The 27,431-nt window shown below is 37.7% G+C and overlaps 1 protein-coding gene across 1 annotated transcript; it reads left to right on the forward strand.

The window, feature by feature from the left end:
- The first annotated feature begins 4,108 nt into the window (after positions 1 to 4,108).
- On the forward strand, positions 4,109 to 27,021 carry MTF2 (metal response element binding transcription factor 2). Its single transcript, XM_027712312.2, has 15 exons — positions 4,109 to 4,351; positions 10,995 to 11,193; positions 11,336 to 11,417; positions 12,941 to 13,036; positions 13,419 to 13,519; positions 13,827 to 13,975; positions 15,135 to 15,230; positions 16,338 to 16,406; positions 17,264 to 17,387; positions 19,079 to 19,146; positions 19,498 to 19,668; positions 20,284 to 20,392; positions 20,560 to 20,618; positions 20,752 to 20,856; positions 21,683 to 27,021. Exons 1-15 carry the CDS (start codon positions 4,347 to 4,349, stop codon positions 22,035 to 22,037), a joined length of 1,788 nt encoding a protein of 595 aa, XP_027568113.1. The 5' UTR covers positions 4,109 to 4,346; the 3' UTR covers positions 22,038 to 27,021.
- Positions 27,022 to 27,431: the final 410 nt, after the last annotated feature.

Consider the following 27,431-nt stretch of genomic DNA (forward strand, 5'->3'; position numbering starts at 1 on the left):
TCTATGGGGCCTGATGGGATTCATCCCAGAATCCTCAAAGAGCTGCTGATGTCATCACACAACCTCTCTTGAAGCGCAGCTGGAAATGGCAAAGTGCTTGTACTAGAAAAAAATGTGGTTTTATGTGAAGACCAGTATCAGGGTACCTTACCACCAGCAATATTAATGTAGTTTCCTCTGTATTGTTGTCATGTGAGGATGAAAAAATTAATATTAAAAATATTTAAAAATGCCTATTTTTAAATATTTTCAGTGCTATTTTTATATCTTTAGTATAAAGAGAGAATACTGCAATTTTATGAGAACAATTGTTAGCTAGTGGTAAGACAATTAATACAAAATTCTTTCTATCTTATAACATCACTTGCTTATTTTTTAAATTTTGAAATTGAAGATTCTTTTCTGAGTTGATCCCTAATAAATATAGCGTATGTGCATTGTCTCACTAATTATTATGTTTATGTAAAAATGGATGTACCATATTTGTCTTGATTTAAGATAGAAAGATCCCAGGCGAGCTTCCTCGCTGTTCCCATGCTTAAACAATGCAGATAAAATGTCCTGGGATCTAATTTTCCCTCCTTGCTGAATTGTGGTCATGACAACCATCTGTACAAGGATAAGCTTTACAGTATTGTCTTGTTCAAGGGTATCATTTTGACTTTATGTTGTGTGATACAATAAGGTAATGGAAAATAATACTGTGCAGCAGTTGGTGCTCTCATCTACATACACTGCTGACATACTTTTGGGTTTTGTGTGTTTTGGTTTGCTTGTTTAATATTTATGTGGACATTGTGGCAATGAAAGTATAAAAAACATAACAACATATTTTTAAAAACACATTAGCATTTGAGAGAAGGGCCATGGGCCAAGAGAAATGCCATTGTTCTGACTCTTCAAATTTATCCATTTCTGCTGGGTACCAGGGAATTTATATGTTGAATATGAAATTTAATTTTTCTCTGCTACGTCAGCAAGGCAAGATACAATTTTAAAAATCCAAGACTTTGCTTTGGCAAAAGAGATTGCCTAATAGTATGTGGACAAGTACAAAGAGAGGTAAAGACAGTGCCAGGTTGTTATTATTTAGCTCCTTTCTGAAATACAGCTATAAGATGATGTGGAATAAAGCTGAACATATCTATTATTAAGCACAATCTGATAGATAAACAAAGACTATTTCTTTCCCCAAAACTTCTACAAAAGAAAGCCTTTACTGACATTGGTGGTAAAGTAATTTAATTTGACTTTGGTCACTCTGTGCCTCAAAGTACACACATAATATGTCTGGAATTGAAAATACAGGAGGAGGGATTGCTTGAACTGCATTTTCAAATAATTTTGAGATATTAGCAGAAGACATAAAAGCAAGTAAGTCAAGAAAGTTCCTTCTAAAGCCATGACATACAGTCTTGCCAAATATTAACAGAAGAAATAACTGGTTGTTTTACTACTAGCACTGAATAGAAAACAGACAAAGATTTTAGCTTGCTCCAAATCAGATTAATCCTACATGTCTCATAGTATAGCAATGGGAATGATGGAGTGATTTAAACACTTTAAATTGCTAAAAATAGCAATTTTTACTATTGCTTTTGATTTCTTTGCCCCACATATGCCAGTGATTAACAAAGGTCCTCCTTCTGGCAATATAGGTTTGTCAATTTGAGCATTTTTACTCGAAAACCATTTGTAGAGGATCATTTGCACATTTCCAGCAAGACCCCAACCCTGTAATAATCTGGTAAGGCTGGGCAGAGGAATAACGAATGTTACTCTTTCATTGCAAATTTCTTGTCCTTGAGTACAAGTTATTGACTTTAAGTCACCTGTGTCTATGTATCCCTTGGCCATTTGATTTGCTTGGTCTAGCAGATGGATCCGATGGGTAAGTCACACAGTCTCTACTCTAGAAAGGAGCTTCCTGTCCGATGGAGATTCAGTGACTTGCAAAAGTGATCAAAAAGGATGTTACAGTATGAGTTACTAAATTAAGGTGGTGGGGGATGAGGTGTCTCTGTGGGAGGTATACAGCTTGGAATTTTTCTAGCTATCAGTAATAGCTGGTCTTAAAGGAAACAGAGTTTAAATTTATTTTATTTGATGTTTGGCTATGAGCTCATATTGTACTTCTCGATTTTACAGGAGAATTACGTGGAATCTAGGTTGTGGTAAAATACTCATACAGTTTGCTGTTTGTAGTAATAAAGCTAATGGTAACAGGCTTCAGGGGTACATTCTGGCCTAACTAATGCAATCCCTGCAATAGCAAACTAATCAGTTTATTAAATTCTCATTATTCTTATATAACATAGGGATTCCTAGTTTCTTTTTTGTGCTGCCCTCAGATAATGCTATTTCGGCAGCAAGTCCCAGCTCTGTGACAAATGATGCTTTACGGAAAGGACTAGGCCGTGCAGCTCTGCAATTCTGCAGTTAGGTTCTGCAAACTCCTTCTGGGAACAATATTTTAAGGACAAAGAGGGTAGAGCTAGCATGTGTCTAGGGTGTTTTAGTGCTGTTGGTGAAACAATTCACATTATAGGTGATTCTACTTTGGCAAATTTTTATCAAATTAATTTCAAAGATACAGCAGGACAACAGGCCAGTAAGACCCTCCAAGTATGACACTGAAAAAGGAAGTCGTGAGGTAGCCAATTTTTGATGTTTATTCTGTTGCTGACTAGAAAGTTTGCTGACCACTGGTTCTCACACCACTGTTGTGATTTAAAAATAAGAATTTGCATGCAGGTATACTTCAGATTGAGTGTAATTTTTTTTCTCCTCATGGTGGCCCTTTACCTTTAGCACTCGCAGTATCTGACTGCTGCTTGCTGCTCTGTGCAGAGCAGACAAGGCCCTTGGTGTTGTCCAAGTCTCTTTTTAGCATATCATCACAACCCCTGAACTCTGTCTAGTTAGTGCATCCAAGGAAGAACTATCCCCTAACACTTGTATTTAAAATAACTGTGAACAAGAGATTCTGATCATAACTACTGCTCTATTCTGATGTAACTAAGAATTGGCCAGACCAAGCTGTACTCCAGTGTTTTGCTCAGGATTCTCTCTCTCTCTGCCCCTTTCCAGGGATGGCAAACTGATCCAGTATCTTATTTTTGGTGGCTTATCTCAAGAGGAAGGTGGCTTTGAGAACTTGGGCATTTTCAGCAGGAGAGACTGGAATCATAAATTCACCCTCCAGTCCACTGAGTTCAGCCATTCCTGAGTGTGTGTTACACCAGTTGGTAAGTGCTGATCCAGGGAGCACTTGCAGCGTTAGGACAAGCTTTATAGCGTTTTTGGTACCACTGTATTGGGCAACTGCTGTGCTAACCATGGGGACCCTGGAGACTGGCCCAATACCGATGCCCGAACAACTGCAGAACTCAAATGACGGAAAACGAGAAGTCTATGTCACGGAATCATGGAATTGCTGGGGTTGGAAGGGGCCTCTGGCGATCATCTGGTCCAACCCCCTGCCAACGCAGGTGACACAGGAATGTGCCAAGGTGGGTTTTGAATGTCTCCAAAGAGGGAGATTCCACGACTTTGCCGGGCACCTTGTTCCATCAGCTTGGCTAGTACAGCTGCAGCTAACAACTCAAGCTGAGGTTCGGTTCAGCTCAGCTTGAAATGGCTGAAATGGCTGCAGCCCGCTGTCACTGCAGAGGAGCACACTGTTCAGCTCGCAGCCCCACAGGCCGGCCGGAGCTGCCTCTGCTACCTGTGCCGGGCCTCGCCGGCCCCCTGGGCAGGAAGGCGGGCCCTGAGTCACTGCAGACGGCAGGGCCGACCCCACCAAGGCGGGGAGCTGCCCCGGGGCCGGGCAGGGGTCCCGCAGGGCAGTGACTGCAGCGAGGCCCGGACGCTACCGCGTCTCCCCAGATGCGGCGGGAACAATGACCGGCCCCGCCGCAACGAGCGCCGGCGGCGCGCATGGAGCCGCGGCGACCGCACGGCTAAAGTAGTCCCTCTTTGTTCGGCAGCGGCTCAAGCCCGTCGGCGGTAGTGTCCCTCCGCCGCGCCGGCCCCGCGCCCGCGCCCGCTCCCGCCCCCGGCGCTGGCGGCGCAGGCGGGGCCGCCGGGGCGGGGCCGCGGCCCTTTGTGCTCCCAGAATGCACCAGCACCTCCTCCGCGGGAAACAAAAATGGCGAGGGGCTGCGCCGGGGCCGGGCTGCCCGTGAGCCGGCTCTGACCTTCCCTCGCCGCCCGCCGCCGCGGGGCCGCGCCCGGGGGCCCGCTGTGCACCGAGCACCCGGCCGCACCGCGCCGCGCCGCCGGGGGAGGCTCCCGAGCTCGCCCATTTCCCTGTATGAGGCGGTTGGCACCACTGGAGAGACCGAATGAGGTGAGGGGTGGGTGGGGGGGAGGGAGGGGCGGCCGGGCCCGCGCGGGTCGGGGGGGGGCGATCCCGCAGTCCGGGCCGGCGGTGCCGCGTCCCGCATCCCCCTCGCGGGGCGGGGAGTGGGGAGCGGGGAGAGGGGCCCCGCTCCGGGGCGGGGGGCCCCGAGGCCTTGGGGGAAGGGGGAGGGAGCTCCCTGCGAGCGGCCGCGGGCAGCGAGCGAGGGGTCAGCGGTGCTCTCGGTGACCAAAACAAAGGCGGGGAGGCAGGGCCGGCCGGGGGGGCCGCGGCGCTGAGGTGCCATCAGCCCCGCGCCAGCTGTATTTTCGCCTTCACCTTTAAGGATATTGTCGAGGCAGGCTGCGTTTTCTCGAGTGCGGAGAGAGCAGCACAAAGGGCTGCTGATGCCCGCTGGTAACTTTGGTTTTGGTTTCTTTTTGTTGTTTTTTTGTTTGTTTGTTCGTTTGCAACGCCTCATCTCTCCGTCTCTGTCAGGCTTGACGATTTGAACGTGCACCGTACGTTTTTAGTCCACCAAAATGCGGTAACTGTTGCTGGCTGAAAGGATGTGCAGTAACGCGTTTTCTTTTCTTTGGTATTGAATTCTGTAGGAAGAAAGGGCTGATACTTGCGTTTGTCAAAGAGAACAATATGGTTCTGTGCTGGATGCTCTAGACACTGCTATTAGTGTTGAAATACGAGGGGTTGTCGTTCATCCATGGAGTATCAGGGTGCTATTAAAAGAAAAGGGCCTGCATGCTTAAATGAAAGGGTCTGCAAGGAAAACAGTGTAGCATTATGGCTGTTTCTGGAATTTGTGATAGGTAGGCCCAGCTCATAACTTTAAAAGGTCAAACGTAGTAATGGATAATGGCATGATTTTCTCCTGACTTAGTGTAAGGGAACATGATCAATAATATACAATTAACCTGGCAAAAACGTGGGATAATAACCAAACAGTTTCCCTGCTCTTTTTCCTTTTGGTCTGTAATCGGGTTGGTAAAAGTTAACACGTTAATATTTGTCCCTTTTTTAAGATCTCAAATTAGATTTGATTTGAAAACATTTGAAGTTGAAAGAGGGAAAATAGTTTAGTTTCTGTATTATTAGAGAACAGGTTAATGAGTTCATAGCTTTTCAGTGAAAGGGGAATAAGGGAACACAGATTGAAAAGATGAAAAAAGGTGCATAATATAGTGAAAATGAGAAGGATCTTTGCAAGGAGCTACAAGCTGTGAAATGTGAATCTGTACTGAGAGTATAATGTAGCAATGTTTTTCACAGTTAACCCTTATTTCATCAAATACAGATGTGTGGCTTCTCAACAACTTGCTTTTTCTGTTCTGGGAAGAATTTTAAATCAGGTGTAGATGCTTCTCAAAAGTTGACTTAATATGGCTAGTCAGCAGTTATTGAGGTGTGTATATTTTTTTGATAGGTGAACGACACATGTATTGGTAGTATCGAGTTATGTTTTCCTTCCCTGCTTTAGGAGATCAGGTAAAATTTATGAGGAGAGCAGCTGTAACAAATATGCTACGGTTCATTTCCTGGTAAGGAGTGGACTTCTGTATTCCCTGGAGATAGATGTGAATTAATATAGTACTAGAGGCAGTAAAGCATATTTTGTGCTCCTCATGTGACTTATGGAGGAGAAAGCCTGGAGAGAAGAAGCACATGTGATGAGAAGCCAACACGAATCTTCTCGTAGTTTGTGAATTAACAACACTTTTTGTGTGACTGGCCTCTGAGCTTGCTGCAGAGTTGGTTTCACCTTCTTTACAGGCCTTCCTTGCAGGAAATGGAGGGGAAGTGTGTCTTTGAACAAAACACAACAGGAGAAGAATTATAAAACCACAGATATTGCTGGAGGTATAATCTCCATGGAGGAGTGAAATCAAGCAGCTTAACTTTCTTTGAGGAGAGTTAATGATAAGAGCATTCCTGATGAGTCTGGGCATACTTCATTCACTGAATATCTTAGACGATAATATTACTTTATTTATGTTTTAGATCTATTTATTTTTTTAATTCTGTGGAGTGCTTATGAAGGTTGCTGCTCTTGTAGATGAACCTTAAAGAAGGAGACTTGTCTTTATGGGGGTTTGGTCACCTCTGAAATACTCTTTATTCCCCACTTCCCCTCAGTGCAAGTCAACATGTTGTCATTTCTTTTCTGCTTGGGTGCGTGCTCCTACCTCCCTTAGGTACATTCCTGCATGTACTGGAGAAACCCAAAAGGCAGTTTCTGTACTCAAGGAGGTGCTAAGTGTACAATTAAGGGAAATTCTCATCTGAAAAGGTGTATTGTGACCTGATAGCATTGTTTTCTCCCGTGTACTGTGTTCTGCTTCTTCTCTTTGTGTGCAAACACATGATCGATCCCAAACAAATGGCTTTTGCAGTACAGGGCTGCCCTATCCAGTTTCCCTACATACTAAATATGTAAGGAAAAATGTTATTCTGTAATGATCTTTTAAAGTGTAATACTCTCACTGTGCATATCAAACAGAATTAGAACACTTCTAGTTAGTTAAGGTTTCTTGAGGGAGAACATGAGCAAGTAAAAACAAAATCACAAATGATTGTGTAGTATTATGGACATGAGAGTCACTTATTCCGGTGACTACCTCTTTTTAATAGTGTGAATCAGTCTTATTAAGGACAGTCATACTTCACAGGCTCAAAATCTGACTCGGGTTAGAAGGGGTCTTGGGAGTTTTGTAGTCCTGCTCAGCTTAGCCATGAGGTCAAACCAGGTAGCTTTATCCAGTCAGCCCTTGCAAGCCTCCAGTGACAGAGGCCACACAACCACCCTGTGCCCCTGTTCTGCTGCTGAACTGCCCCCATGGGGAGGGGGAGGTTCCCTCCCTGTCAGAATCTCTCTTATTCCAACGTATATGTTGCCTCTTGTCCTCCTGCTATGCACTACTGTGAGGAGAGTAATTGCATCTCACCGATCTTCTCCTAGGAGCTGGAAGGCTGCTGGTAGGTCTCCCTGAAGCCTTTTATTCTCCAGGCTGAATGAACTTGGTTCCCTCAGCCCCCTTTCATAGGGCAAGTGCTCCAGTCCCTGACTGTCTCTGTGGCCCTCTACCAAACTCATCTACTTCGATGTCTCTCTTGCATTGGGAGAACAAAAACACAGTATTCCATCTAGATGCTGTCTAACAAGTTTTAAAGAGACTGATTAATCAGCAGTAATGTCATGCTTCCAGAATTTGAACTGATTATCTCTGGTTATCATAAGTTCTTCCACTAGGTCTTCCTCTCCTCTGCAATACCGCATTTTCCAGTTTTGAGATAGATCTTAAACCTGCATGAGTTCTCTTAGTAGGATGGTCTGTGTGTGATTTCTAATCTGAATTCCCTTCTGATAAATCTTTAAACTCATCTTCCCTTCCATGTGATTTGTATTTAGTAGGAATAAATGAGTTTTCTGTCCCACTTTGAGTTTCCTCAGTGGATTAAAATTTTCTCTTAATATTCTTTGGGCATTTTGTTGTTAAAACATAGTATCTTTAATTAACTTCCAAGAACTAGCTGTACTCATAGGGTAGCTATTACCTGTTACTGTTGCAGCATTTGTGAATCAGGAGCCCTTCTGGAAAAAGTTTGCTGAACTTGCATGGATTGTCAGTGAACCCGTGACTATAGTTCAGTCATGCAGTCTGGCAGTGACAGCTGAAGGAGTTTGTTTCCCAAGTTGCTTGTTTGAGTTTATTCACTTGTGCTTTCAAACCATTCTATGAAACAAACTGGTGAACTGAGATGGCCGGGGGAAAAAAAAAACTCTGTCAAGGGAGTTTTTTTAACAGAAGTTGTTTCACAGCAGTTGTTGCAACTGAAGGAGTGCAGGAGTATGAATATCTTAAGGAACAAACACTTGGAAGCAAGAGTGCTCAGTCTTTTTAATCTTCCAATTTCTTCACATCTTCTTCCCTAGCTTTTCAAACATATTTTAGCATGCAGACACATTTTACTGACTTCCACCACTAACTTATGAAATATTGTATGGGTGTGTAAGTACTTTTTGTTTGCGTTCTAAGTGCTTGAATAAGAATACAGCACAACATACTTAGTATTGAGTAATGGGTGTGAAGCCATACGTGCTGTATGATGTGCTGTGTAGCTTGGTGGTGCGAGTTAAATTAGATAAAGCAAATTTTCATATCAGGTAAGTTTTTCTGAAAAACAAGGCATCGGTTGGATATTATGTGATTGTAAGGTCTTGGAGAAAAGTTTTTTTTTAAGATGGGGAAGTTGTTACTTAAAGGTTGCTAGTTTAGTTGGTAACTATAAATAGCGTGGTAGGAAGGTGCTATGAAGCTAACTTTAGGGAAAACTTGAAAGCAAGTTTCTGGAAAATGTGGAACCTTTAAATTAATTTCAAAATCAGCGAGCAAGAATTTAACTTCAGTTTGCATTTTAAAATAGAAATTTTATTTTAATGATAGGTGTAACTTCTTGGTATTCCACTACAGCTGAGAGAGCTGTGGCAAGACAGATGAGTACGTTAGTAACATTTTATACATGTAGCTTTTACACTGGTCTGCACTACATTTCTTGTGCAATGGTTCCAGAAGATACTTCAGAGACACCTACTTTAAGTAACTTATGTCCTGTTCATTAAAGTCAGCTTGTTAAAAACGGTGGCTCTTCCTACTTCATCTCCATCAAAAACACTGAGGGAATGTTTCCCTGAAGAGAAACTTCCTATCCATGTGGAAAGCAACTGTTAAGCTACTGTCAGCCTATTGTGATAACTAACCCTATTTTCAGTCTCTGTGAGATAAACCATAAACTGCCACAGCAGGAGCTGCTTCATGAGCTGTTTAGCCATCACTTCAGCACTGCTATCACTCACAAAAAGAGCAGTGTGGACAAAGGAGAAGTGTCTGGTTTATTGGCTCACATCTTTACTATGTATCAAGATTCTTCAGTGTCTGAAGCTGCTATTGTGAATTTATGCTGTTGTATAAGTCAGTGTATAGATTCATTTAAGTGTGTTATGCCGGAAAATGATGCACACTTTTTTGTTATCGTTTCAATGGGGATGTGGGATAAACTTCAGTACTTAAAAGAATGCTTTTGAAGAATTTTTTAATATAGAGCTCAGTTGTTTTTTAAATGGAGTTTGTGTCTTTTTGCATATTCTGTATGAGATCTTTCACACCTTTTTTCAGGTACTGGAAAAGAAGAGCAAACATTCCTGCCTTGTAGCTGCTTTCTCTGGGCTCTTAAACCAGATAAAAATCTGGAAAAAAAAAATCTTTGAACCTTTTTAAGAGAGTAGTTCTGTCAAAACACTTGTAAACCAGATGTTACTGCTGAGAAGGCAGCACAAAATAAGTGTCCTGGGCTGCCATGCTTTTACTCTGTTATTGTAAACTTATTTTGAATGCTGCATGTACCCTGTCCCATCTATCAGAGGTTAGAGTTGAACTGGGGAAAAGCAGCAGTAACTTGAAACAGCTTTTGCATAAGAAGCAGCGGAATTGATAGGATTCTAACATTGCTATAGCAATGCTCAAACTATATGGGACACTGATTAATTTGGTGCTTTTGTTGGTGCTTTGAGATTAATTCAAATGTTTCTGGTGCTGATGATGTACCTAAGCTATCTTGAGTGAGGTGAAACTGCTCTTTCAGTTGACTGTATCCTATTTAATTCCCTAATCTGCCCTTATGTTTGCATCCTAGTAATATATATTTTAGTTTCTGTAGAAAATACATTTAGATATACAAGTGGTAACTTTATTACATAGTCTCAGATTCTGCCTATTACTTATGAAGATTCTTCCTTGTGCACTATTTGATCCTGTTTTATAATTTTCTATATTTTATTCCTTTACTTGGAATATGATGTTTGATAGCTAGTTTGACATAAGAGCATATTCACACATGTAAATAGGCTACATTTTGTGGAATTGTATGAGGAAAAATGATTGATTCAAGTAACTTATAATTTTGGGTTTCACATATGAAGAAAAGTTGCAAGATCTTTTGTTTTTCCTTCCTTATTATTTTCCACTCTTATTCTAACAGAGAGGAAAATTTATTTTACATGAATTTAACATGTAGAAGTTCTTTCTGTGCTGGAAACCTCTACAACTCTGCCTATGGGTCAAGTATTTACCTTGGGTGGTTTCTCCACACCTCAGCCTCTCATTTTTGTTTTGCTTTGATTCTGAGTAAGTGCTGAGCACCCTGTTAGTTGTCAACTACTACTCTCCCTACTAAGATAATGCAGTTAGAATTAGTTTAGGACCTTTTTAGCTTCCCTGGAATTTTAGAAAACTGTCGACTGAAGTTTTGCATAAGTAATCCTGTATTGAATGCTTTTTATATGTTCTTTGATGCTTCTGGTGACTTTATGAAGAGTCTCTGAGCTGGAAAGTTTGTGTCTCCCCATCCTCATTTACATCAACTGATTTCATAGAACACTTTTTTTTTATAAACTTGTCTCTTTCAAATTTTGTAGACTTGTGTCATAGCAGAGGCACCACAACTAAAGATGTCTAAAGTCTGAAGACATGAGCAGGTCTTTAGTTACCTGAAGTTCTAGAGTTAGTCATATTAATATTTAAAATACATGGTTTCTTTATCCTAATTGTGATTACCTTTTTTCTTGCTTCTCTGTCTTTAGAGACTCTACAGCAGTGGGTAATTCACTGGTCCATAAGCGCTCTCCTTTACGTCGCAGCCATAAGAGCTCAGCATCTCTGACCAAGCTGTCCTTACGTGATGGACAGAAAGCCAAAAAGCCACTTTGTAAATTTGAGGAAGGTCAGGATGTCCTAGCTAGATGGTCAGATGGCTTGTTTTATCTTGGAACTATCAAAAAGGTAAAAAATTTTTAACTTCACTGGAGTCTTAAAGTATCATATGTAGTTGAAAATTGCAGTATTATTGTGCCTCTTTTGTAGTAAGTACGTTCTTCTGTTTAGTCCTTTTACTCATGGCTTCCACTGTATTTTTGTTTTTCAGATAAACAAACTGAAACAGAACTGCTTCATTATATTTGAAGACAGTTCCAAATCCTGGGTTCTCTGGAAGGACATACAAACAGGCAAGAACTTCAATGAAGTAGTCCTTGTTTAGTATCTTATTTGTTTAGATTACTATATCTGTTAAAATAAATGGTTACATTATATTCTCGTATCCTAAAGAGTGATATGATTTAATGTGATCCAGGATCACAAATTAGGCAAATGGGGAAAAAAAAAATCTTTTCAAACAACTGTCTATCACTGAAGTTACTGGTTTTTGGGTCTGGTTTTTTTTAGTTATTTTGTTTTCGTGAGTTGGTTTTTTTTGTTTGTTTGTTTTCACATAACTATATGCAAGGGAGCGGAGAAGACTTGTAAAAATAATCACATTTGATTTTGTTTGGATGGGGATAGAGTCTATCCTCTGTCTTAACAGAATACTCTGAGCCCTAATTTACACCAAGTTTATGTCCTCCTACTGTTTTCAGTTGAAACAACATGTTGTGAAAATGAACTAAAACCTGGAAAATCTTTAATGGAGTTTTGACATTTAAAAGTAACACCATAACTGTTGCACATAAGAAACCATTACAGTTTTTTGAGTATTCATGTAATATAGGAAATGTGCAATTATCAAGTGAGACACCTATTGTATAGTACCTTTTTGGTTTTCAGATATTTGGAGAGTAGTAGAAGCATGGATGACAATTTCCTCATCGTATAAAAGCAATGGAAACCTGAACTGGCTGTCATTGATTCTTGATGTTTAAACTAAATACTGTCTGCTAAAAGGAGAAGCTTTTTATTTATAATAGCAAAAAATCAACTGTTTTATTTCTTAGAAGCTTGTAAAAAAAATTCTGTTCTGCTTCTGTATAGTACAAGTTCATGATCTTTGATTTGTTTATGTTAACTATCAAAATTTAATGAATGTGTAGAGGGACATTTCAACTCAGAATATTCTGTGATTAAGAAGCTTGTATTTTAATCCAGATTTTTACATTCATACATCGTATAAATGGACTAAGATGTAGTTTTGTTTCCAGGTTGCAAGCTTACTTTTTTCCCTTACCTCTGCTGTAACTGTGTGCTTTTGTATGCTTGCAAATATGTATAAGTGGTAATAACATCTTTCCTAAGAATGTTGGAGTTCAATATTAAAGCATCTTGAACAGATCTGTCAAAAAGATGTACACCAAATTGTGTATGTATTTACATGAAAAGAAACACCAAGTAATATAAACATAAAAGATATTTATTAGTTGTTCAGATAGGATTTATTTATACGTATTTTTAGCCAGAATTTACATTCTTTATTCAGTTGTTGAATTTTTGTTGTTTATGTTAAGGAACCGTGGACTGCATATTAAGTAGGCAATATAAAGCCTATAAATATCTTATAGCTTATGATAAGTAATATAAATATTTGTAGCACAGTCTGTACAAAACGTCTGAATGTATTCTTGGTAACAAGTTTTTCTCTGTAACAATGTATTTCTACAATGCATGCGTCTGTAACTGAAATAAAAAAAAAGCTATACGTGTGGTAACTGTTCCAACTGCAGATGTAATCTGAAAAAATCACACTCTCGTCTTTGTCTAGGAGCCACTGAAAGTGGGGAAATGGTCTGTACAATATGTCAGGAAGAGTATTCAGAGGCACCGAATGAAATGGTTATATGTGATAAATGTGGGCAAGGTAACTAGATTTTTTTTTCCTATTTACTGCATTTTAAAAGATGTTTTGATTTGTTTCACAAAGGAGGATATTTGCCTGGCAATGACTGACTGCTCAACTGATCTTAAATTTTGTAGCCCTTAGTGGCTATTAACAGCTCAGTGAATGATGAGAATCCCTGTTAAAGTGACTAACACCTGTTCTGTAAGTCAAGATTATTATTTTTCTACTAAGAAAATTTAAAATACCATTTTGAATTTGTTACCAATTTTTTTGATCAGGTTTTCGGCACTTAATGATGGATAGTGCCTTATAGTTGCATTAAAGTTATATGTAGTTAATTCTTAATGGCAAGCTTCTTTTGCCATTTTAATAACAGTTTGGCTGATCATTTTTTATACAGGTTATCATCAACTGTGTCACACACCAAATATTGATTCCAGCGTGATTGATTCAGATGATAAATGGCTCTGTCGACAGTGTGTTTTTGCAACAACAACAAAGGTGTGTTTCATATTGCATGCGTCTTTGTTTTTGAAATTGAAATAATAAGATAAAGCATTTTTTTCAGTGATTTCTTTTTTGTTATCTTTGATCTGAATGCAAGTTTTGTATGTTGAGGAGTAATACTTATTTTAGAAATAGGTGATATTTTGCTTTTAAACAAACATACTAGTATTAAAACATAAATGCAGGTGAAAGTATTTGGCTTGATTATAGACAAATTTTCATAACTTTCAGATTAAAAGCTTTGAAAGTTTCAGAAAGGTATTATTGTTTTTTATAAACTAATGTGTTTGTTTTGGCCCAGAGGGGTGGTGCGCTTAAGAAAGGACCAAATGCCAAAGCACTGCAAGTCATGAAACAAACGTTACCATATAATGCAACAGACCTTGAGTGGGATGCAGGTCATAAAACCAATGTGCAGCAGTGTTACTGCTATTGTGGAGGACCTGGAGAGTAAGTAAATGGATAATATATAAGAGCTTTTCTCTATAATGCAGCTGCAAACTTTGACTCTTTTCTTGTAGACTTTCTTGTGAACTTGTTCGTTTCTGTCCTATTGTGTGTAGGTATTAAAAACTGGATGCAAAGTGGGCTTTTGAATTCTTTATGCATTTTTAAGTGTCTCTTGGAAAATACATTATTTCTTCTCCCATAAAATATTTAGTTTTGTTTTGATTTTGTCATGTGGCCATCATATAAAATCACAGTACATTGTACAATCAGCAAGAGGCAGTATTTTTCTGATGTTAACTTGGTCATAAGTCACATTAGTTTATTACGTTTTGTTGGAATATGCAGCTGTCTGATTCTACCATAACATCATACCCTGGTTTTCAATCACTGGCAGGGGAAAGATTCTTTTTCCTCTTATGGCATTACAGAGTCCTCTGCTGATTCTTTATTACAAGAAAGGCAAGAAGAGGACTTCTAAAGCAGGTAGAGATAGGTACTCTGGTGTCTGCATGAATGAGTGAATGAATAAGATAGCATTGAAGATTTGAGATCAAGGCAAGTAAAGAGTCAAAAAGTCAAAGAAGCAACGTTTTTGAATTTACACTCACAGGACAGAGCTCTGGTTTGAGAATTTTGGAGACTTGGACAAACATCACCTTCAGTTTTGCATGGTTCCTTTTCTCAAGGGAGAAGCTGAAAAAGGAAAAGAAAACCCCTGTAAACGATGAGGTTTCTTTTGAGGATTCAAGTAGTTGAATCCCCAGAACAAATGTTTGTGACTTAATGCAGCTGTGTTTTGCTTTGAAAAATAATAAGGGAGCTAATCTGGTATGTCAGAAGGAGTTTTTATGGAGTTACTAAATTCTTATTATTGTGAATTAGAAGCTGGTTGACAGAGTAAATGAAATGTTTATTTTCTTCATTTAATAACTTATTTCAGTCTTTTACTGGACTGTCTTTTATTATTCCTAGTCTCTCTTTTCTAGTAGTGATTCATTAAGGCACTAAATGTTACTGAAATATTCCTAGAAATGGCTATTTCATAAGCTGTGAAAATCAGTTTGGATCAACAGATCTCTTGATATTTAATTTAAATGTAACAAAGAACAATTTTCAGTAACTTTTTTAACACATCTTGTTTTTCTTTCTGTTGGTGAAGCTGGTATCTAAAGATGTTGCAGTGCTGCAAATGTAAGCAGTGGTTTCATGAGGCTTGTGTGCAGTGCCTCCAAAAGCCAATGCTTTTTGGTGACAGGTAAGAAAATTAATCTGTACTTTATGGTTGTCTCTATTTAAAATGTGAAGGAAATCTCTCATATGAGCTTTTATTAGAGCAGCCATAATACAACAGTATTTTTCAAAAATGGGTCGTGTTTTGAGTAGATTATATAAAATAAACACATGTTCAGGTGCCAGGAAAGTGCAATTCTTCATCTCAGTTGAATGAAGGAGGGTGTGGTGGTGGGTGATGGAGATGTAACCAAGGGTTAGTTGAATTCCAACTGTTGCTGACTTCATTTTGTGCATAAGTCCATTATACTGTAGGAGCTGGCAACTGGGAGATGGAAAGCTTTTAAAGCAGACCCCTTTAGTGGGCCTAAGTTAGGATAAGGGCTTTGGAGGTCACGTTGTGTAGGTGACTGTCTTACAAATGATGGACACTATGCTTGGAGATGGGCTGTCAGAGAGCCTGTGCAGTACCAGTTCCCTGTACTGACTGGGGGGGATTGGAGAGAGCTGGAAGGATACTTAGACTGAGGGGAACTCTACATCCTCTGTCCATGTGTGATGAGTCAGAACACAAGGAAATGAAAAAAGGCTGCTGGTCTGTGCTTTCATTTTAAGAGGAACTTGGAGCATTTGCAGCAGATGAGAGAAAACTGGAGAAAGGAATCAAGGAGTATCTCACTTGTTATCTATTAGACTTTCTTTTAGCTGTTGGTTGTGCTGGAATATTTGTATGAAAGAGCGGAGTTAGGACCCAGGAAGGCATGGGTCCTTGAAGTATATGCTTATGCTGGTGCACAGGGTTTTGCATTGGAGAGAATGGGGTGGGGGCATTACAGAGCATCTTAGCTGACACAGTCACAGGTTGAGGGAGTTTCTCAGGGAGTATGAAACGGTGGGTACCAGGATGGAATCCAAGTACCTTGTATCTGGCCTAGTAGGTATCAGCGCAGATTGTGGAAGTTGCTAAAGTGAGGTGCAGAATAAAGAGACTCACAAATATCATATGGCTGGGTTTCTAGCTTGCTTAACTCTCTTTTTTCCTAACTAGGATGTTAAAACATGGAGAGCATGTGTGTGTAGGGACACCCACCACCCAGACACATGTACATAATACATATGTGTATATTTTTAGGTTTTATACGTTCATTTGCTCAGTTTGCAGTTCTGGACCAGAATACCTCAAACGTTTACCCTTGAGATGGTAAGTATAAATTTTTTTTAAAAAAGGGGTGAGTTAAATACATGCTCTGCTTTTCTTTTTGGTGTTTTGGTTCTCCTTGCTAAAAAGGAAATCCACTTGGTAGCTTGAGCTGTTCCCTGAGTCGTTCTTGCTGTTTATCAGGGCTAAGTTTCATTCAAAGTTTGTCCTTAAATGTAGAGATATATTGTGATTGCATGCTCTTGAGGTTTATTTCTGGGATTGTTCAGTGAAGTAGTAAGCAACTACTCGCTTGTTGTATATGTGAAGATTAAGATATCTGAGTTAAATGTTTTTTGCAGGCTTAGGATCCTGCCATTACTAAGCCAGATGTAGCGAGTCCTGGAGTACACGTCTTGATACATTTTATAATAGTGTCCTTGATGAGTCTTAATAGTTGTAGTTTGGAATCTTTGAACTAACCCGTATTAGAAATTATATCCAATTTAGTGTAAATGTGCCTAATGCTAAATATATGGAAGAAATTATGTTGTTAAATGTTAGTTCACCAAAATACTTGCATGAATTCAGAGTTGATATATTCAAATGTGAATTCAGACTTGCTTAAATATCCCATGGTTCAGACCAGTTTTGGAGTTTAAAAGAAGATCACGACAGTGCAATGAAAATGCAGAAACGAAAGTAAAATGCAAAACAGAAGGAATCACTTGAAAAGAAATTACAGAAGCCTTTGTGATGTTGTCTGAATTGAGTGTTTTAAGTTGTGCTTTGTGTTTCTCCAGCTGTACTGTGATAATATCTTTTCTACTAAATTATTTCAAAGGAAAGCAATTGGAAATAAAATGTGTTTTCTGGTTTTTTTTGTTTTTTTTTTTTTTTTTTTAATTCAAATATTCTAGGGTAGATATAGCACATCTATGCCTTTACAACCTAAGTGTTATTCATAAGAAGAAATATTTTGATTCAGAGCTTGAACTTATGGCCTACATTAATGAAAACTGGGATAGATTGCATCCTGGTGAGGTAAGTAGTTGCAATACCCTTTCTTGTTTTCTCTCACAGTGCATGCATATGTCCTGAGAGCTGGCAACCTATGAACTGTCTTATTCTGCATGTTAAGTCCTTTAGTACCTTAAAATCTGGTAATCCTAAATAACGAGATAAAAAGCATTCTATTTCTGCAAGGAAATTAGGTGGTGATTGTTTTTCTGAGCTGTAAAATTTCTTCAGATTATCCACGTAACTCATTATTTTCATGATGACTTTTAATTATTTGTACTCAACTGTGTATACTATTGCATATCTCTATTTGTCTTTCATGTTGTAGTTCTCTTACTACTTTGATATTTTCATGTGCCCCAACCAGAAAATCTAAATGTAGAACTGAATGCAGAGTATATTGCACACAAAGATATATCCAAAGTCTCTAAGATATAACAAAATATTGTACACAAACGTTTCTTCTTCCCTTCCTCTTTCAAACAATGGGGATGGTCAGTTTGTGTCCTGGTCTAAATATTGTTTTGATCCTTTTCCAGTCTGATTCAGCTACTTGTCAAGGCATCTTGTTTTTTAGCTCATTACTAGACTAGTTATTTTTTCAGCTCTTTGATAACTGGGCATTTATCTTAGCATTAAAAGAAATCCATTTACTCAAGTAGATTGACTTTATATTTAACTAGGAGGGTCGGTGTTGGTCTTTGTTTCTGCATGTAACGTTAGATGCAAACAATTTATGTCTGAGTTCAAATTGGCACACTGCCAGGAGAGTATGTAGAGTATGCACTTTTTGTGCATGAAAATTGTTTAGGGCTTTAAAGTTTTTTTTAATACGGGTGGCATATAAATGGTTTGAAATTTTCTTATCATGAGTACATCCTACTTTTATACTCTTCAGTAAATTCATACATCTGTAATCCATTTTTACTAGCAGACACAATTTGAGAATCAAATATGTGTTCTTGGTTTAAATGTGTAACTATTTTTAATAAATAATGGAAAATAGTCTGAACATATGTATTTTAAACTATCAGCGTAAATAGTTTGTTAGACAGGCAAACACTAAAGGATTACTAAAAAAATTAGTGTCATTATGAATAGATAGATATCTGGTTTACTTTGATATGTATGGCATCTCTTACCTAAGTTATATCAAATCAGTAATTCTGTCATGTCAAGTCTCAAGCTTTAATTAAAAAAAAAGGCTGCACAAAATGTAATTCTCACACCATCTTTTCAATAGAATATATTACTGTATAGTTTAACAAATATGTAAGCTTTGTTTAATTTTGATTTTTGTTTCTCTTAGTATTGAGGGAAATGTAGAAGGAATTTGTTTGTTCATTTAGCACTTGTCTACTTCTTTCTTTGTGTCCAGCATACTTGCTCTGCTTGTCTCTATAATTCTTAATTTTTCAGAGAGAAGATTCCATGTTTTAAAAGCTTGATAGAGACTAGCTTCTTCAGGATTCAGTGAAAGGAGGGAGGTTAGACTGGGTCTTAGCAAAAGGGGCATGAAAATGGATTTACTGTTCTTTTTTTTTTTTTCTTTAGATTCTAATAGCTATTCTGGGTGTTTTCCATATTTTTTTTTTGGTATCATTTTGAGTCATGTTGGAAAATTCAAATCTGTAGTTACAATGACTCAAAGTAACTGGAATCTTTCTACTACTGAAGAATTCAGATAGGCTAAATGATTTCTTACTACTTTACAGCTGGCAGATACACCAAAATCTGAAAGATATGAGCATGTCCTGGAGGCATTAAATGATTACAAGACCATGTAAGTTATTGATACTTTTGCTTTAAATGTTCACCTGTTTAATCTGACCTAGATTAGTCTTCAGTCTAGGTGATAATCGCTTTGGCCACAGAAAACATTTAAATTTTAATTCTGTGTCTATTTCAAGCTATAACATTATGTAACTATTTGAGTGGAACCCAGACCATGAGACAAATTGTTGTAACTTCCATCCTCTTTCCACTTCACGTTCTGTACTTGAGAGTGAGGATTGTGTAAAGTAGCATTTGAATGAATATTCTATTTGCATAGTTTTGTTTGCACGTACACTGTTATTTTCAAAGTTGCTTTCCCTGTGATCAGAATTATAACAATTCGTTTAAAATTGTCAAGGTTTATGTCTGGAAAAGAAATAAAGAAAAAGAAGCATTTGTTTGGTTTGAGAATTCGCGTTCCTCCTGTGCCACCGAATGCTGCTTTCAGGGCTGAGAAAGAACCAGAAGGAACTTCTCATGAGTTCAAAATTAAAGGCAGAAAGTCATCTAAACCCATTCCGGATGTGAGGTAAAATAACCCAGTCATTCTAGCAATGGGGTTACTTTGGGCATTTTTTTGGTGCCTACAAAAAATACCTTTTCATTGTAGAAGATATTTTTTAAAAATAACTGTAAAGGTGGATTATTTGTGAGAACAAGGTCTTAGAACAAATGTAGTTAACTTTCTGTTAGGATTCTTCTAAAAAACCAACATGAAATTTAGCAATAGAAAATATGTCGACTTTACTACCATTTGGGAAACATGATCTCTTGCCTTTCTGGGTCTCTTAGGCAATAATCTAACTAGAATTCTGAATAGGAATTATGTTGTGAAATTGTAACTTGTATTGGTAAGTGTGCCATCCTTTTGACCAAGTGTGTTCCTATGAATAAACAACATTTAACACTTGTTCGTTCTTCTCAACATGTGGGAATCAGTAATGTCCCTAGAAATATCTTGTATCTGTTAATGTTATTATGCAGACAAAAACATGTAGCTTTGTAGCTGACAATTTTAATTTGTCAGAATAACCTCATTTAGTACAATGTTTCAGTAACAGACATCTGTGTGTTCATTGCCAAAGGAAATATTAAATGAAAATTATCATCAGTAATACAGAACAAAATACAAATTTTCTTCTAGGGAACTAAGTAATGGTATAGAGAAAAAGGGGAAAAAAAAATCAGTAGGTCGTCCACCTGGTCCCTATACAAGGAAAATGATTCACAAAACTCCAGAGTCGTCTCCTCTGGTAAGAATATTTCTTCCCCCTTCCCCTCTTCCTTCTAACTGCATTGTAATTGTTGAAGAAAAACATAACAAGTTAATATGAATTGTGATATTCCCCCACTAATTCTCAAACAAAATTGGTACAACAAGCAAAACCTAAGCTTAGGTATCTTTTTTTTTTCCCCGTAGGATAATGAACCAGTTCCGGTGATAGAGAACCCAGCCTTGGAATTACCCTGCACTGTTGGGTAAATTTAAAAAAAAAATCCTGTGAAACATTATAATACCATGTAATTTATCTCTTTGCTTCTGAAGTGTCAGCTCAGTTTTTAATATAAGATTATTTTCATTGCATGGCAATCCTGTTATCTTGCAAAACAGGAAATCTGATGGAACTGCACATTCATCCAATACCTCAGATGTGGAATCCACAGGTGCTGCCAGTATGAAAGAAACTACCTCATCTAGCATTTCCAGACATTATAGGTAACTATTCAGTTACTCTATCTGCTATAAAGATTAAGATTTGCAGTATATGAATTTTAATATGATTTTCTCAGAGTAGAGCTATAAATTGCATGGGGAAATCTAAAGAAATAGGACAAAAGAAAACCAGTCTTGATTAGTTCTGCGTACAACTCACAGGGTGAGGATTTTTTGGTGCTTGCCAACTGTTGTTCTTTGATGTAAAATGTGTAGCTAAGTTATGTTTGCTTAAAAGAGTTAAACTCCATGCACACTTGTTGAGCTTAGCTTTCTAATAAAGGCCACAAAAGAACTGATGTGTACCCTGAATTAATTTTAGCAGCTTTTGTTTTTGTAGGTTTGTGTATTCATGTTAAAGAATACTAAGTATGCTGTGATTTTTCTATAGTCAGTAGAGCATGAAAAAATTCTGGCACAGCTTTCATAAATAAATTATTAACTACAGTTGACTTTCCTGCAACTAAATTGTCACTTGAACTTTTCTCTCTCTCAAGTTAAGCAAACATAAATTTCTTTTTTGTTGAGGTACATGTATTCTACTACTTTGTCTCCTCTTTCTGGTGCATGCTATCAAGTGCTTTCATGAGTCAATTTTGTGTGCATTACTGCTCTAAATAGTCTGCTTTCAAAAAACTCATGTTTAGAGTTCTGAAATTTTTACCTAAGTGCCATACTTACAGTTACCTATTTATAGGCAATAAGTATTTTTATCAGTGAAAAATAGAACAAAAGTTATTTCATGAGTGGCATGGAAATAGCTGATGGTAAGGCATACATTTTGAATAGATTCCTTGGAGTTAATGCTGTGGGGTTTTATTTTCAATAGTTTATCTGACTCGAGAAAAAGGACTCGTACAGGAAGAACTTGGCCTGCTGCAATACCGCATTTGAGAAGGAGAGGTCGCTTTCCACGAAAAGCACTCCAGACTCAAAATTCAGAAATTGTTAAAGATGATGAGAGCAAGGAAGATTACCAGTATGATGAACTCAATACAGAGATACTTAACAATTTAGCAGATCAGGAGTTACAGCTCAATCATCTAAAGAACTCCATTACTAGTTATTTTGGTGCAGCAGGTAGAATAGCTTGTGGGGAAAAATACCGTGTCTTGGCTCGTCGGGTGACACTTGATGGAAAGGTGCAGTATCTTGTGGAGTGGGAAGGAGCAACTGCATCCTGACTGTAGGACTGAACATTATGTTCACTGCACTGTCATCTGTAAGTACAGTTCATAATGCAGAGCCACGAGAGAAATGGTCTTTAAATGTGTTTCTAAAAAAAAAAACAAAAACAAAACCTTTTTAGCCTTAACATGTAATTGTTATCATTACAGCTCTTGTGATAAAGACTTATCTTTTTAAAATCTGATCTGAGACTTAAATTTTTTAATCTGAACATTGTTAGATTGTTTTAGGTTGGGATATTTTGGGTTACAATTGCTTAAAAATGTGCATGGTGTTTAAAAAAAGATGACATTTTCTAGAGAACATTCCATGGATACAGTTATTGTGATTTAGAGAAAATATTATGTAGATAGCACAAATATTTGAAAAATCTTGGTTTGTTTTCTTACCCAAATGTTTGCAGAAATGTATTTCTATTTCAATACTTTCTAGATTTCATAAGTGCAGTGTATATAATGCCTACTGAAGACTGTAAAATACTGAAGTTTTCTTTCAAACAAAGTGTAAAAAAAAAAAAAAAAAAGAAAAAAAAAGAAAAAATATATTGAGCCTGTAAATTGCTCTGTGACCAGACTTCATTGTCTTCTTAATATATTCTGTGTGTGTGCGTGTGTGCGTGTGTGTATATACATATGTATATATGCACACACCTACCTGTGCGTGTATATATATGTGTGACTGTGACTATGCAATACAAATTATGGGATTGGGCAGCTTCTGAGAATTCATCCCATAATTCTTTTTTCAGGAATAGTTGCCAGTATTTACACAGCAGCATTTCTTCTCAGGCTTATTGGGTGCTGTTGCTTTTTATGTACTAAGGAAGAGTGTCCAACCAGTGCAGTGTGTTCTGGCAATGGGTGCAGTCATTGACATTCATGTGCTCTATATTCCATTATTTTCCATTTGTCAAAAAGTAAGGCAGGATCTGAACATTTTGAAATGAACTCTACTGGAAATAACAATGTGCAAGTTCTTGTAGCACTCTGATTGTAAATTTTGTGTCCCCATTATAAAGTAAGTTGACAGCAGTCACATGCAGGATTTCTGCATACCTGTAGAAACAGTCATATTTTGATAAATGTAGAATGAACTAAGTGTATTATTGCACAGGGTCAACAAATGTTGCCATTTGAAGTAACATTACTGATTTATTACAACATTACCTCTTTTGTGTTTATAAAATGTACCAAGTTTTAAATCGAGGAGTTTATTTTACTTGTTAAAAAAAAAGTCAAAAAAGTCTCTTGCCAGTATTAGGTGTTTTTTCTTTGTCTGCTACTTTTGAAGGGGTTTTAGCCAAAAAGTAAACAGAAGAATATTTTTACTTTGGTGGTTATTCACTGTACTGTATAAGGTTAGATTTCTTACATGCTTACAGTTTACCACCAAAATAAAATTATGTAACATTAACAAATGACAGAGTGGTTTAAAGTGTACTACCTGGGTTAGTACCTATTTATTCCATTACTTGGTTATTTGACTTTTTCTGCTCATCTTCAACATCTTAAAAAGGTGATTATTTTTCTGGATTTTTTTTTCTGTCACCTTATAGCCAAAGGAAGCAGAGAAAGCTTTTTTTTGCTGTGCTTGGATTATGGCTGACTGGGTTATATTAGCTTTATAAAAATGCTAATTAAAAACTGCCACTTCTGTTTACCTTCACTAAAATGTGGGGGGGTTTTTTCTCACACCCTCAGCTATTAATTTAATGTTGCCTTGCCTATAGCTGCAATATTTTGATAACACAGCAACTTCATGGTAATTTTTGAATGTTTATATCTTGAGATGATGCAAAATGTTAAGCCTTTGTAACCTTACTCACACCATCTGTATTTGTCTTTATTGTTTCACTTTATCCAAGTCCTTTAATTCTAACTGAACACCAGCAGTATTTTTCATAAAGCTTCATTTAAAGATAAATATTGGAATGTACTTGGGGATTTCAGTGGGGATTGGGGGGGGGAGAAAATATTTGTCAAACTTAAGCTGTCCATAGACATAACTATTGTGAATGTCATTTCATTTTATTATGGTGGTTGATTTAACTCTGATGTTCAGTTTGTATTTTTGGAATTGATTTTTTTCTTAGAATTAAAAGACCAACATTAAATGTGTGTATTTTTTGAGAGAGAAGAATGAGTTTTGATTCTGTATTCTTGTGAAGCACATACTTGGTGGCATCCTCCCATCCATTATATCCCTATCTCTAGCTTTCCTGTTCCTGTCCTGGAGACACTTGCCCTGCACATAGACACTAACTTGAGTTCCAGCTCTGTTTGAGGGATGCTTTGTTACCTACAAGGTGTCATGTACTGGAAAATGCTGCAATAGTGCTGCTGAAGATAGGGTTAGAGGAGTAGTTAAAGCACACCTACAAATGCCTTTTTCATTTTATGTGAATTTCATTGTATGTGGTAGTGATGTGTCTAAAGGAAAAGACAAATGTTGCTGTATGTAATGATTTCATTTTGGTATAACTCGCTCACTGTATGTATGCATGTGTGTAAATATATGTAATTCAGCTTTGTTGTGGTCACTGATTTAGAATCATTTCTCTGTGTATGAGATCTAATATTTTTCCATTATATATTATTTGTATTACAGTAGTATTTAGGTAGAAGAAGTCTCTTGTGACTGTTCTAAAAATATAGGTATTGCATGAACAAGACAGCAAGGAAATAATGGCCCAATACTGGCCAGAATTGTAAAATAAGCGTCGTAGCAAACTATTTGTCAAATCATTGTTCTCACAAAACTTCAACAGAAAATTTAAATAAAACTATGCTTTTTTATGCATAACAGGCAGTTTGAGTGAGATTACGAAGGAATTTGAAAAACCTCTCAAGCGTGGTATGTGAAATGAAGGTCAATGTTTTAATTTAACATGAAGTCAAAAAAAGGCATTGAAGGTGACAACGAGCACTTTATTGTCTAGGGAGGGGGGGAAAGATAATTTAATAAAAAGAAAAATGGTTTTGTCTGTGGAACATCCTATTAAAGTGATCTTTAGTGTTATATTTTAAAAGGAAATTGGTGAATTGAGATGGAACTTGCCAAGGCTGAAGAAGGAGGAATAGTCAGAACACAGTGATAAGGATGAACTGGACAGGAACATCAGTTCTGTGCACAGAGGGAAGAGGATGAATCTTGCAAATGCTATGCAGGTAAAATTTTCAGGCACATCTCTAGTTCCCTCACATCTGTCTGAATGAAAGTAAAATTGCAGTTAAGGGTATCAAGTCAAGGCAGGAAATTATATTCTGTAGAAATGGAAAAAAGGATGCTGAATTTGTTTGGTCAATACTGAACTTACCTGATGGCTAAACACCCATATGGATGTGTCAGATCTACTGATATCCTAGTTTGGTCAGAAAAACATAGTGATGCATGTGGAAAAAATCAGAGTTGTCAACATTTGTAGAAAAGTTAGTTTATTTTTTTGTGTAAATTGGGTCATATGTAGGTGAGGGGTCATATGTAGGTGAGGTGTAAAGAAGAGAAAGACATGGGAAAGAGTCTTGTTTTGGAGTTGCTGAAGAAAGTTGAAGGTGAAATGGCTGTCTTCTAGAAAAGAGTGCAGGACAATAGCAAGGAAAAGCAAAAGACAAGTACCAGTACAAGCTGTGCACAGCCCAAGAATTAGCTTGGAATTTGATGCTTTTGCTGTCTTTCATCATTCAGCAACAATGAAACAAGATTTTTGTATTGTCTTGATGTTTTAGTATTTTCCATTTTTGTAGCCCTTAATGTTTCTCTCAGCTAGCTCATCTCTTGCTGTCTTTTAAATGAGATCTGTACATATTTCAGCATTGAGATCCATGTACCATAACATCAAGAGTTGTTCTGGTTTTCATGGGTACCAATACAGTGTTTTGCCTGCAGATATTAGTTTTTCAAATACAGCTGTAGGTCAGACAGTTCTTTTCTTACAATCTTTCTTCTGATCTATTCACTGTTATTTCATCAGCGTGTTTGTCTCTTCCACTTTTTCTAGTTTGCTTCCAGCTTTGAATTTGACAATATTCTGTTTGTTTCCCATTGTTAACTATTTTGTGTTTGGCAGTGATTGACTTCCATGTGGTTTTGGTTTCCTAGTCTTCTGTTTACTTAATGTTGAGTGTAGTAGCATTAACTTCCAATCTCGACATCTGCATTTTTACTGTAACAAACTCATTTGCTTCAAAGCCTGCTTTAAAGCAGGAAGCTAATTAATGATTCTATATTGCTCTAAATAAAGTTTGTTTTTCTGTAAGCAGCATCTCCAAGTCCTTCATTTGTGCTTTGCCATTCCCTAATGAACGCTCGCGAAACTTGCTATCATTACATTCCCTTGTGTCACTCTGATGGGATAGGTACTGCTTTGCTATGTGTGTTTCTCTCATTCTTGTACTAAGGTTGCGTACTTGGTGTTTTCTGGTTGCTCTAATTTGGTATTCATAACTTCACAAATTGTTTGCATGATAGCAGAGATCAGAAAGCACTAAGATAATAAAATTGTAGAGATCATTAACAACGGTTGGAAATTCTGGGAAAGGGAATTAACGAAAAATGGGAACGGTTTTCAGGCTGTAGGATGCTGAAATATATTTGTAGTCATAGCAGGAGGAAAAGGGAGCCTAAGAAGGGGAAGAAGTATAGCAAAGAATTGATCGAGATAACAGTGCAGAGCTCCTTGATTAGGAAAAGTAGGGATGCTTTTCATACAAAATCTACATTCAGAATTGTCCTGAGAAACTGAGCAGGAAGACTGCCTTCTTGCAGCAAAGTGTGTCTGTATATGTATGTAATATATACATTTATGTGTAGAAATACACAAGTCTGAGAAATACAATGAGAAACAACTTGAATGTATTCAATTACAATGACAACTTATTATTTTTAAAGAAGTCTTTAAGTGGGCTACAAAATACTTCGATGGACTGTAAAAAAACTAAACCAAAATCAACCCACAATAAAAATTGTTGATTTAGTCCTTGCCTTTTTCACTCCTATGGCTTTTCTTCTCTGCTTGTGGTAATGAGCCCCTGGTATTGTAGGTGCTCACCTGCTCCACAGTCATTGAGAGGTAAGTGCTGACGCTTTAGGAGGGGAACTCCTGTTGGCCATCTGGCACCTGAGCCTGCTTCCTTCTGCTCCAGGAGAGGCAGCAGAAGGGAGTAATGGCTGAAGCATGCTCAGGGCTTTGGAGAGGGAGTGGTGGGGTCTGGTTCTGCCTTTTTCTGTTTCTCCAGAGAATGTAATTATGCATCTTCTCACTGTTTGGAACTGGGATTGAGTGAACTGTCAGTGGCTTTTGGTAGGGACAGTCACAGGTATCTCTGACTTTGGTTTTTACCACTCCATGAAATCCTTCAAGCATAATAGAAAAATGACTTTAATTAGACAGT

Source organism: Pipra filicauda, unplaced genomic scaffold (assembly GCF_003945595.2).
Source record: "Pipra filicauda isolate LSUMZ 115617 unplaced genomic scaffold, ASM394559v2 scaffold112_size3218982_pilon, whole genome shotgun sequence".
Taxonomy (NCBI): Eukaryota; Metazoa; Chordata; class Aves; order Passeriformes; family Pipridae; genus Pipra; species Pipra filicauda.

Excerpts from the sequence above, each read along its gene's own strand:
- MTF2 (XM_027712312.2), top strand. Across the intron at positions 19,147-19,497 it reads TTAAATGATTACAAGACCAT|GTTTATGTCTGGAAAAGAAA; the intron begins GTAAGTTATTGA and ends AAAATTGTCAAG. Across the intron at positions 20,857-21,682 it reads AGCATTTCCAGACATTATAG|TTTATCTGACTCGAGAAAAA; the intron begins GTAACTATTCAG and ends TATTTTCAATAG.